General features: G+C 65.7%; 2 protein-coding genes across 2 annotated transcripts in view; one reads left to right on the forward strand and one right to left on the reverse strand.

Annotated features, from left to right (window-relative positions):
• SEMA3F (semaphorin 3F) overlaps window positions 1-11,161 on the reverse strand; it is an 89,765-nt gene that overhangs the window by 22,703 nt on the left and 55,901 nt on the right. Inside the window, 1 exon segment of the mRNA XM_035894664.1 lies at window positions 6,363-6,381. Coding sequence (XP_035750557.1) covers window positions 6,363-6,381 — 19 coding nt within the window.
• The window catches only part of SLC38A3 (solute carrier family 38 member 3), a 6,005-nt gene continuing 1,339 nt past the window's right edge, over window positions 6,496-11,161 (forward strand). Inside the window, exons 1-13 of the mRNA XM_035894646.1 lie at window positions 6,496-6,501; window positions 6,555-6,632; window positions 6,728-6,843; window positions 7,353-7,426; window positions 7,506-7,598; window positions 7,694-7,775; window positions 8,648-8,730; window positions 8,886-8,944; window positions 9,249-9,426; window positions 9,560-9,635; window positions 9,994-10,094; window positions 10,196-10,320; window positions 10,623-10,767. Of these exons, the coding sequence (XP_035750539.1) occupies window positions 6,496-6,501; window positions 6,555-6,632; window positions 6,728-6,843; window positions 7,353-7,426; window positions 7,506-7,598; window positions 7,694-7,775; window positions 8,648-8,730; window positions 8,886-8,944; window positions 9,249-9,426; window positions 9,560-9,635; window positions 9,994-10,094; window positions 10,196-10,320; window positions 10,623-10,767 (1,216 nt within the window). The remainder of the gene's footprint in view (window positions 6,502-6,554; window positions 6,633-6,727; window positions 6,844-7,352; window positions 7,427-7,505; window positions 7,599-7,693; window positions 7,776-8,647; window positions 8,731-8,885; window positions 8,945-9,248; window positions 9,427-9,559; window positions 9,636-9,993; window positions 10,095-10,195; window positions 10,321-10,622; window positions 10,768-11,161) is intronic.

Consider the following 11,161-nt stretch of genomic DNA (forward strand, 5'->3'; position numbering starts at 1 on the left):
ACACCCCAAAGAAAGCTGTCCATGCCCCATGATGCTCCCCTGTCCCCCTGGGGTCCAAGTGCTGGTATGCCCTGGCTCTGGCAGCCAAGGATGCTGGGGGGCAGTGGGGGCACCCTGGCTGGCCTGGGGGCGGCATGGGGGGGTGCCTGCACAGTGGGGGAGCCTGGCCGAGGCACAAAGCGCCCTGCAGCACCCGGCCGTGCTGCAGCTGTAATCACACGCCGGGGCCGCAGCCACGGCAAACAAACAGGCACCGGCAGAGCCTATTTTCCTTGGCGCAGGGGGATGGAGGGAAGGAGTGGGATCCCACGGGCTCCTTTGGAAACACAGCCCTTGAGAAAACAGAGGCGAGTTGGGGCTGGGCCGGGCCCGACGGGCCCTCGGCCCTCCTTGCTGCGTGGGTCTCGACTGCCACGCGCCTCCCCGGCCACTGACGCAGGTCCAGGGCTGGCTGTGTCCCCTGTGCCGGCAGGGGGACAGCCAGCGTGGTCCTGCTGTCCCTGGGCCAGGGGGATGTGCTGGGCTGGTGGGATGGCCCAATGGCAAGAGTGGCAGTGCCGGGAACAGCGGTGGTCCTGGGGGCTTAGGCAGGTTGTGGCCCCCGTTTGGGATGGGGTGCTGTGCTGGGGGCATCAAGGTGTCAGGAGGCACGGTAGGCTGCAGCTGAGGCTGGTCTGGTGTCCCCAGCACTGTCTGCAGCAAACGGCAGCTTGGATTTTTTTGTCATCGACTCCTTGGTGTCATCCCGCCGTGTGTTTTACGGAGTGCGAACTCCTGGAAAGCATCCTGCTTCCAAGGCAAAACGAGTCTCCAGAGATGCAATAGAAAACCTAACGTGGGTTTTTCAGGTGTTTCCTGCCTACCAGTCCCTGCAGTTGCCACCATCCGTGTCACTGTTCTCCCCGTGGGGCCCTGAGCTCCTGACAGGCAGTGCGTTAGCTTAAGTTTAAAGCAAAACCCAACACTGAGCCTAGGGACGGCTGTGATGCTTTGGACTCAAGCTGCCGTCTCACCTGGACTCCTCCAGAGCCATGCTGGATGCCACCGGCCTTGTGCTGTGCCCACCCTGTCCCCATCCCCATGCTGCCAGCTCCTCTGCTGCCTAACTTGTCCCACTGTGGGCTCAACCCCTTCCTTCCATGCTGGGTTGTGGCAGCAGCAGCCCAGGCTGGTCTGGTGCTGGGCACAGCTCCCTTTGCTTGGCCTCAGTTTCCCCATCGCTCTTCCCAGCTCACCTTGGTACTGGTGCTTGGATGCAGGAGGACCTAGCATGATGGTGGTGGTTGGTACCCATGCTGCAGCCCCTCGCTCCCCCCGTGGCCCCATCCTGGGGTGGGTGGATGGCAGAGGATTGCCATGGCCGAGCTGTGCCATAGCTGCGGTGCTGGAAAACCCTCCCCATGGACCCCTGGTGATGTTTGGCTCCATCACCCCCTTTCCTGTGGTGCCTTTCCCCTCCCTGATGTGTCCCAGACCCTGGCATGTCCATTGCTGCAGGATGGTGCTGGGGCCGGTGGCCATGAGCCAGCCCAGCTGCCAGCATGCTCTGCCTGTGGACACGTCCCCGGGCTCGGGCAGAGCTGTCCCTAAGGACATGGGTGCTGCTTGTGCTCTTCGAGGGAAGACCCCAGGTGGACACCACCCAGGTGGCCGCCCCGGGGGCTAGGTGAGCCCAGGAGTGGTGACCATGCTGTCCAGCTTGTGCTGGGACCATGAGTGGGGCTGACTGGCACGGCTCTCTGGTGGGGCTATCTCACGACGGTCTCTGGTAGGGGCTATCTCATGAGGGTCTCCAGCAGGTCTGTTTGGGGAAGGTCTACAGTGGGGCTACCCAGAAGGCCTCTCCAGCTGTGCACTGGGCAGGTTGTCTCCAATCATCCCTCCCCATGGCTGGTGGTGTCCCCATACACATGGGGGTGCACCCCAGAGCCCTCACCCCAAGGGTGAGGTCCCCAGGTATGCCCCTGGGCAGCTGGATTTGCCCTTCTGGGTGCCTGCTGCCCCCGGGAGGTGGGACGATGGCACTGCTTTTGCTTGGCTGGGAGGTGGAGAGGGGAGAGAAATGACATAGGTTTAAAAACAGGTTTGGGGTGCCAATTTTCGGAAGGCGGGTCGGGAGGAAAGCCACGTCTGTGTGTTGGGGTGGAAGGGCAGGCCCTCCTCTGGCGGGGCTGGGCAGGCTCTGCTCCCAGCCCTGAGCTGCCAGGGCCACCCCAGGGAGGGGGCTCTCTGTGGAGGCAAGGGGAAGTGTGTGGGGGTCCCCGTCGCCTGTGCCTGCCCTGCTGGGGCCAGCCTCCCTGGGGAGGTGGTGCCCAGGGACACCCAACCCGGCTCTGCCCATGTGCCTGCCCCCCCCCGTGCCCACGGCAGTGCCGGGGGCTGACCAGGGACCCCAGGCTGGCGTCACCTCGTGCCTAGCAGCGGTGCCTGGGGGTAATCCCAGGGCCAGGGGCTGATGGCAGTGGGGGGACGCTGCTGGTGTCCCTGCCCATTTGCCCATGCTGCCCGTCTCTCTGGGAGGGCTCTGCCACCAGCACAGCCCCAGGGAATAGGAGACCTCTGCATGCCCGGCTCCGCTGAAACCTGAACAGGCGCCTGGGCAGGCGGGCACAGATGGGGGGGGGGCTTGCTGCCAGCCCCCCGGCACACACCATGGGCTGTGGAGTACCTGGCTGCGAGCACGCAGGCTGGCAGCTGTGGCAGGCTTGGTGCTAAAGCCGGATTACCACCCGGAATAGTCCCGCAGCCCCAGCTGGGGCGGATTAGCCGGGATTCATCTGCAGAGGGAGAGGAGATGGGGACGGGGGGTCTCTGCCCTGCAGGGGTCCCCAGCCCAAGAGAGCACCCACCCCCTGCCAGGGAGACCCGGCTCCTTTGGCCCCCACGGGTGAGAGCAGCGGGTGCCCATGGATGGGTGTCACGGGCTGTGGGGACACAGTGGGTCATCGCACCCCAGGCTGGCACTGCGGGGGCAGGCAGGGGCTGCCAGTCCCCCTGTGGGCCCTATTCCCGCTGGCACGCTGTGCTCCAGCGGGGACCGTGCCCTGCTGGTGCAGCACAAGAGCTAGGCTTTCCCGGGGTGATACGCATCCTCCTTGCCATGCTGTCGGACGTGATGGACCCCCCATCTGACATGTCCTGTTGGCATTGCCGACAGAACTCCCCTGCCCTGGTTCCCTCGCTTCTGGCTGTGCCTTGCTCCCCGGCTGGGATTTTCCACCTTCCAAATAAAGTCTGGGTGGACGCGAGGTGTCAGGCAGTGAGATGCAGCCCCTTCCAGGACCAGATCCCCCACTGTGGTGCCCCAGCCCTCGGGGAAGGCTGGCAGGGGGCTGGGGTGAGCCCAGGGCTGCCTGCCTGCCAGGGCAGGGAAGGGATCCGGGAGCCCTGCTGCCCCACACACGTGTCCCCATCCTGGCGAGGGGGGAGGCATCTGTGCCGGCCGGGACACAGCGTGCGAGACCAAACGTAGCCTCCCCTGGTGCGCAGACGTGGCCGGCGGGGAGGGTACGTGCGGCCCCACGCATACAGCTCGGCGTTCACCGCGGGGGGGCTGTGGGACGTCACTGGGGCCTGGCTTGGGCTGGCTGGCCATGCCAGAGGGTTGGTGGGGTGGACAATGTCCCTGGTGTCACCCAGTGGTGGGGCAGCAGGAGCAGCCCATGGGAAAGCCGGGCTGGGGCTGTCGTGCAGTGGGGCTGTCGCCGTCCTTGTCACCCGGAGCCAGCAGGCAGCAGAGAGGCGCACGCCGGGAAATCAGCACAGCTGGCGCAGCAGCCCCAGGGGCATGGCCCTGGGTGCCACAGCGGGGAGGTTCCGTGCCCATGCACGTGGCTGTACCCATGCCATCAGGGTGGGCGAGCGGGCGCTGGGGCTGGTGGTCAGGAGGGGGACGATGTCAGGCAGCACATGGGCTGCCCAGTGTGGCAGGGAGGCTGGCAGCACCCCCTCTGTGTGGCGGCAGGGCAGCCCTGTGGTGGGCTGGGGCTCTGGGGCCGGCATGCTGCGGGAAGGGGTCCCTGGGGAGATGCTCTTTGCCCAGAGCAGGGCGTCCCCATCTGAGGTGGGCACACAGGGACAGGGGTGAACCTGCCACCCACAGCCCTGGGGGGGACCCACGCCACCCCCCCAGGGCCATCCACTGCTCTATGTATTTGCTGTTCTGCCCAGCCTTATCGCAAGGCAAACAGCGGCGGGCAGGGCACGCTCTGCCCGATCGAAGCGTCTCCTGTTCCCTCCCCTTTCATCTCCTCCCCTTCCCCAGCCACCGCCACTGGGAGACCCTGGCTGGGGGGCAAAGGCCGGGGCCGGCCGGGGAGGTGGCAGTGAGCGGTGCCAGGGCTGTGCCAGGGCTGTGCCAGGGCTGTGCCAGCACTGCCTGGCAGGAGGAAGCGTCTGGGTGGCGGTGCTAAGCCTGGTGCATGCAAAGTGAGCCCGGCCGTGCCGCTTGCTATTCTGAGAGGTGCTTGGGGGAAGAAACTGGTATTTCCTGAGCCGTCCGGCAAGGTGTAATTATAACCTGGGAGAAGAAAGGGGCTGCAGAGGAGAGCGCCCAGCCTCTCCGGCGCCCGCGGGGGAGCAGGCAGCTCCTGCCCGCTGCCGGTGGGATGCAGCGGAGCCCTGCCTGTGGGCAGCCTGGCAGTGCTGGGGGGATTCGGGGAGGTGGTGGAGCACTGGGGATCTGGTGGTCCCACTCAAGCCCGGCACTGGGAGCGGCGGGTTCAGCGATGCCCTCCTGCGGAGGCAGGAAGGCGCAGAGTTAACGGCGGAGTTTGGATGTGCTGGCAGCCTTGTTGGTGCCTGGATCCGGCCCAAGCGGAGGCCTAGTGTAGGGGATAAATCATCACCCAGCACCCGCCCTGCGCTTCGCTCTCTTCCCCCACACGGCTGAGCCTCCCTGCTCTGGTCCCCTCTGGCTGGCGCCCTGACTCAGTTTCCCCACCAGGCTGTGTGCTGTGTGTGGGGGAGGCCCTGCTGTGTGCCCCCCACCCCAGGCCTGCCTTAGGGGCTCCCCCCCCCGGCGCTGCTAGTAGCCAGTGCATGGCCTGGGATGACCCTACCCGGTCTCCTCAGTGGCCTGGATGGGCAGGGACAGGCAGGGCAGCGGCTCAGGAGCCCAGAGGTGCTGGCACCCATGCTCTGCCGTGGCATCCTTCCCCTGCATGCCTGGGGGGGGTGCTGTCCCCGGCATATCGCTGCCCCGGCAGTGCCATGCAAAGACTCAGACAGTCCCTGGGGCCTGATCAGCACAAAGACTGGCACATCCCCTGCTCACCCCACGGGGACCCCAGACACGAGGGTGATAGGGCAGCAGGGAGCTCCCAGGGACTGTGCCGCATCCCGGCCAGCCCTTGCCTTGGGCTGGGTGGCATCGTCCTGTGGCCCTGAGGTGGAGACCCCCGGACAGACTGGGGGGACATCAGCCCCCTAGGGCATTGGGGGGAGGTGGGGGATCCTGCCCCGGCAGCCAGCCTGCCCTAGAAAGCCACCCTGTGCTGTTTCCCAGTGGGGTGGGGAGGGCTGGGGCTTGCACAGAGGCGGCTTTGTGCGGCGTGCCAAGGCGTCCTGCGCTCGGCAGCCCAGCCACCTTCTCCTGCCAAGGAGCTGTCTCCTGGCCCTGCTCTCTTTCCTGCTCCGTTTGTCCAGCCCTGACATGCCCCTAAGCCCCCTGCCTTGGCACCCTGGCAGTGCCGGCCTTGGGCGGCAGGACGCGGGTGAGACCTTCGCGCTGGGCAGCGCCACAGGCTTTACGTAACAGAGGTGGCTGGGGCGTCCCCGAGCTCCTCACTCCATCCCCAGCTGCCCTCCAAAACGCCCCTGCTCGCTTGTCAGCACCCGTCTCCAGGAGGGGAAACTGAGGCACGGAGCTGAGAGCTGCGGGCACAGGAGCGGAGGTGGGCAGGCATCGCGGACAGAGGCTCCGGGGCTGGTGCCGTGCTGTGGGCAGGGGAGCAGAGGGGCCCCGCAGGGTGGGCTGCAGGACGCTGGCTGGGCAAGGGGACGGTTCCCGCTGGGGACCCTTGTGGGGCTGTCAGAGCTGGGTCGAGCTCCATGTGTACTGAGCAGGCGGAAGGGATTCGTCCAGCCGTGGTGATGGCTGGACAGGCATCCCTGGCATCCCCAGGTGCCTGTCCCTGCAACGCCGCCAGCGCTGGTGCTGCGCTTGAATCTGCATCCCCGGCTGATGAGAGACCTGTAGGAACTCCTGCCCAGAGCTGGACCCCCATTGCCCCCCTCTTGCAGAGCCTGAGGAGAGCCCACAGCGAGCCCAGCCGCTTCCCCGCCATGGACGCCACGGACGTGCCCCTCCAGGCCGAGATGGTGGAGCTGGTGCCCAACGGGAAGCACACGGCCGCGCTCACTGCCTCCGCCGTCCCCTCGCTGGCGGGTGACAGGTAGAGGCGTGGGGACAAGCGGGGGTGCCAGCACCCCAGGGGGGTCCTCGTGGCTGTCTCTGCCCACACGGTGTCAGCCAGCACTGTCTGGGGTGGGGACATGGCAGCCCCTGGCTCTGCTTCATCGTCACCCTCCTCCCTCCGGTGGCCAGGTTTGAGGAGAACCAGTCTGGTGTGGCAGAGATGGAGGAATTCTTGCCCCATGGCACCGAGAAGAAGCAGACGCACTTCACCGATGTGAGTATCAGCGCAGGCACTGCGGTGGCGGTGGGACGGGGGCAGCTCCTGGTGTGACCAGTGCGTCCCCTCCCCATTGTCTCTTATGTGTGCAGTTCGAAGGGAAGACATCTTTTGGGATGTCCATCTTCAACCTGAGCAATGCCATCATGGGCAGCGGTATCCTGGGGCTGGCCTATGCCATGGCCAACACCGGCATCATTCTCTTCCTGTGAGTGCTGTGGGGACTTGGGGGGGTGGGGGAGGCTGGGTTGGGGGGGAGCTTCTCCACAGGGATCAGTGTGTGCCAGAGGTACAGGTGAGAAAGGGATCCCTGGCCTGGGGTAATGCAGGGACTGGGGTCTGCTGCCTGAGCAATCCCCCTCCCTGGAATGAGCCTGTCTGCCCCTGCCAGGCACTGTGCCCCTCTGGGGAGGAGGAGGATGAGGGTGAAGGCTTGACTTCCTTAATACAAAACCAGATGGCCCAAAGGACACAGGTGCTGGCTCCCCTTGGGCGTGGGGACACAGACCCACAGGGTTGGGGCAGCCCATGGTTGTGGGGTGTCCATACCCCACAGCCCATCCACCCTGCGAGCACCCGGCTGGTGCCAAGGCTAGGGGCTGAGTGGGCTGCCAGGATGGCTGCCCGCAGGCAGAGCCTGCCCACGTGGGGCTTGCCCTGTGGCTGTGTCCAAGCCCGGTGCTGTGACCCACGGGTGACGGTGCTGTCCTTCTACAGCTTCCTCCTGACGGCAGTGGCCCTGCTCTCCAGCTACTCCATCCACCTGCTGCTCAAGTCCTCCGGCATCGTGGGTGAGTGCCGGCTCCTGGCGGGGCTGTGCTGGGGGATCCCCTCCTGACCCTCACCTCACCACGGCTCCCCTTCCTGTAGGCATCCGCGCCTACGAGCAGCTGGGCTATCGAGCCTTCGGCACACCGGGGAAGCTGGCTGCAGCCATCGCCATCACACTGCAGAACATCGGAGGTGAGGACGGGGCTGTGGGGGAGACTTGGGGGGGCTGGGAGGGGGACACAGGACCAGAGCACACCGGCACAGCATGACCTCGCTCTGCCCCACAGCCATGTCCAGCTACCTGTACATCGTCAAATCCGAAGTGCCTCTTGTCATCCAGACCTTCCTCAACCTGGAGGAGAAGACCACGTAAGTGCCTCCTGCCCACACTGCCCGCATGCCTTCCCCAGGAAGGCACCGGGGCTTCGGCTCCAGCTGTGCAGCCTGTGGCAGGGATTTAGTGCCATTAAGCCACTACTATTTTTGATAACTGTCAGTGCTGAATAAGCCCCCAGGTGGGATTAAACCAGGCTGAACTTCCAATCCGTGTTCCTCGCATCCCCTTGTGATCAGGCTTTCCTCCTTGAGCAGAGCTCAGGGCTGCAGGGCAGGGGGGGCTCTGTTTGGGAATGGGTCCCCCTGCACCGTGCCCACATCCCCACCCGGCAGCACAGGGGATGAGAGCTGGGCAGATGCTGGGCAGAGCTGCCACTGGGACCTCCACCAGTCTGGAACTGGGCATCCCAGCTGCTCTGGGGTGCTTGACCACACGTGGGACCAGGGCTGGGCAGGGTTCCTGCTCCGCAGGTGGCCGGGGGCAGCTCCCTGCACCTGGGGCATCGAGGTCCTGGATGAGCCCCCTTGCAAATGCTGGTACACTGGTCCCCACATCCTCCTGCTGCTGGGCTGTCCACTGGCAAACATGTGCTCAGAACAGCAGTTCTCAGCCTGCCTGCAGCAGCTCTAGCCCTTGGGGGTGCACCACTGTGGAGGTAGGCAGGACCCCAGCTCAAGGGCCCCCAGGGACTCTGGCCTCAGGGGTCCCCAGGGATGCCAGCCTTGGGGGATGCCAGCATCCCTGGGGATGCCAGTTCAGGGGTCAAGGGATACCAGCTCCAGGGTCCCTAGAGATGCCAGCTCAGGGGTCCCCACAGATGACAGACAGCACCCTCTCTGCAACGGATGCCTGTGCCTCCCGTGCTCCATCGGAGTAGGGCGGTGAGCAGGCCCTCTGCTTCCAGGGACTGGTACATGAATGGGAACTACCTGGTGATCCTGGTTTCTGTCACCATTATCCTGCCCCTGGCCCTCATGAAGCAGCTGGGTAAGTCAGGGGGATGCTGCGTGTGGCACCGGGGTCCAGCACTCTGGGGCTCCTGCAGAGTGATGGTGCCAGCCCGGGGGTTGTGGGCAAGGAGGGGGCTCCCAGCCAGCGTGGGGTCCTGCACGCACCCACTGGCTGCTCTCTTCCCTCCCTAGGCTACCTCGGCTATGCCAGCGGCTTCTCCCTCAGCTGTATGGGCTTCTTCCTCATCTCGGTGAGCGCCTGACGGCATGTGCCGGTGGCTCAGGATGCCAAGCATCTCTTCTGCCGCGTGCATGGCTCCACCAGCGCAGCTGTGTGCTGTGGGGACAGTGGGGACAGCGGGTGCTCCGGGCTGCTGAGACGCCGTGGCGGTGCTGTCATGCTGCTGGGTTATTTTCGGCTGAAGCTGCTGAGTGCCGGGGAGAGGGGAAGGGAGAGGGTGCCGGGGGGGAACCACACACGTGGCCCCTCCACATGCTGCCGCCCCACTCGCCCCCCTCCCGGTGCTGACCGTCCCTGTGTCCCCCCCACCCCAGGTCATCTATAAGAAGTTCCAGATCCCCTGCCCGCTCCCTGAGCAGGAGGGGAACCTCACAGGGAGCCTCAACACCACCCCCGTCAGCACCAGTGACTACCAGAATGGCTACACCATCCTCCAGGCCCCTGAGCAGGGCACCTGCACCCCCAGCTTCTTCACCCTGAACTCCCAGGTAGGTGTCCGGGATGCATCCCTGGGGCTCTGGGTCAGCCCCCACCCCGTGCACCCCATGAAGGTGGGTGGTCCCAGCACTGGTGGCACCCGCCAGCTTGGCTGCTGCGCTCAGCCGCCCTCCTCTCGCACAGACAGCATACACCATCCCCATCATGGCCTTCGCCTTCGTCTGCCACCCCGAGGTCCTGCCCATCTACACCGAGCTGAAGGAGTGAGTCCTGGGTGGGGACATCCATGGGGGAGACGTTTTGTCTGGTACCCATGCAAAGGCAGCACCCTCTGGGGGTGGGGCCTGTGCTGGGGTGTCACAGGGGTACAAGGGGATATGGTGGGTGACAGGGCACCTGGGAGGTGGGTGTTATGGCCCAGGATGAGTGTGTGGTCGGTTGGTGGTGGGTGACCTGACCCACCGTGCAGCTCGGGGAGGGGGACGCAGCCCCTCTCCACACAGCCCCGCTGTACCCCAGGGTGCTCCGGCATCACCCCTCCTCGCCGGGTGGTCGCTCGGTGCCACGGGAGTGGGGTGGGCTGGGCTGCAGGGGCCATGCTGAGCCTGCTGTCTCCCACAGCCCCTCCAAGAAGAAGATGCAGTGCATCTCCAACATCTCCATCATGGTCATGTACCTCATGTACTTCTTGGCCGCCCTCTTCGGCTACCTCACATTCTACGGTGAGCCCTCAGGGAGGGGGCCGGGGGCCCTGACGGCACACTGGCACCGGAGTGGTGGCGGTGCCGGGGCTGACCCAGCAGCTCCCCACTGGTGCCCGCAGGCCGCGTGGAGTCGGAGCTGCTGCACACCTACAACAAGGTGGACCCCTTTGACGTGCTCATACTGTGCGTGCGGGTGGCTGTGCTGACGGCCGTCACCCTCACCGTCCCCATCGTCCTCTTCCCGGTGAGTGGCCCTGCGGGGCTGCCAGGTGGCACCACCCCCCCACCCCCCCCAGCTGCCACAGGGCTTTGGCACCAGGCTTTGAGAGGGGAAACTGAGGCAGCGATGGGGCTGAGACATGGGGACAGGGTGGCAGGGAAGGGCAGGGTTGCAGGGATTGGGGAACAGGACCAGCTGGGTGTCAGGGACAGGGTTGGGGCAGGGGAAGGGGTGACAGAGACCGGCAGGACTGCGGGGACAGTGGGTGGGATGGGCCCTGGCTCCAAGGATGGAGTGTGACACCCTGTCCCTGTCGTTGTCCCCAGGTGCGCCGGGCCATCCAGCAGATGCTGTTCCAAGGGAAGGACTTCAGCTGGATCCGCCATGTCAGCATCGCCGTGGTCCTGCTGACCTTCATCAACCTCTTGGTCATCTTCGCCCCCTCCATCCTTGGCATCTTTGGCCTGATCGGTGTGTGGCAGCGTCCTGCTCCTGTCCCTCCTTGGGCACTGGGTGTTGTGGGCAGCACTGGGTGTTGTGGGCACCCCCCACCCTGCCTGGCACTCAGCTTTGCCTGACCCCCCCCGTGCCTCAGTTTCCCCTTCTCACTGTGCCAGGACCAGGTTGCACATCGGGCGTCCCCCAGCCCCATCCCTGTCCCTGCAGGCTGGTTCCTGTGGTGCGGTGCCAGCTGCTTGCCGCACTGCTGGACGGTGCTTGCTCTTCCCCTGGACATTTCCCACCCTGCTCGGTGCCCGGCTCAGTGCCAAGGCCCTGGCTGCGGAGGGGGGGCATGGGGACGGGGCCAGCACATGGCGTCCCTGGGTTCCTGGAAGGCTTTGCCAGGGCCGGGGGTGGCGGGAGG

Source organism: Egretta garzetta, unplaced genomic scaffold (genome assembly GCF_000687185.1).
Source record: "Egretta garzetta isolate BGI_Z169 unplaced genomic scaffold, ASM68718v1 scaffold215, whole genome shotgun sequence".
In the NCBI taxonomy this organism is placed as follows: Eukaryota; Metazoa; Chordata; class Aves; order Pelecaniformes; family Ardeidae; genus Egretta; species Egretta garzetta.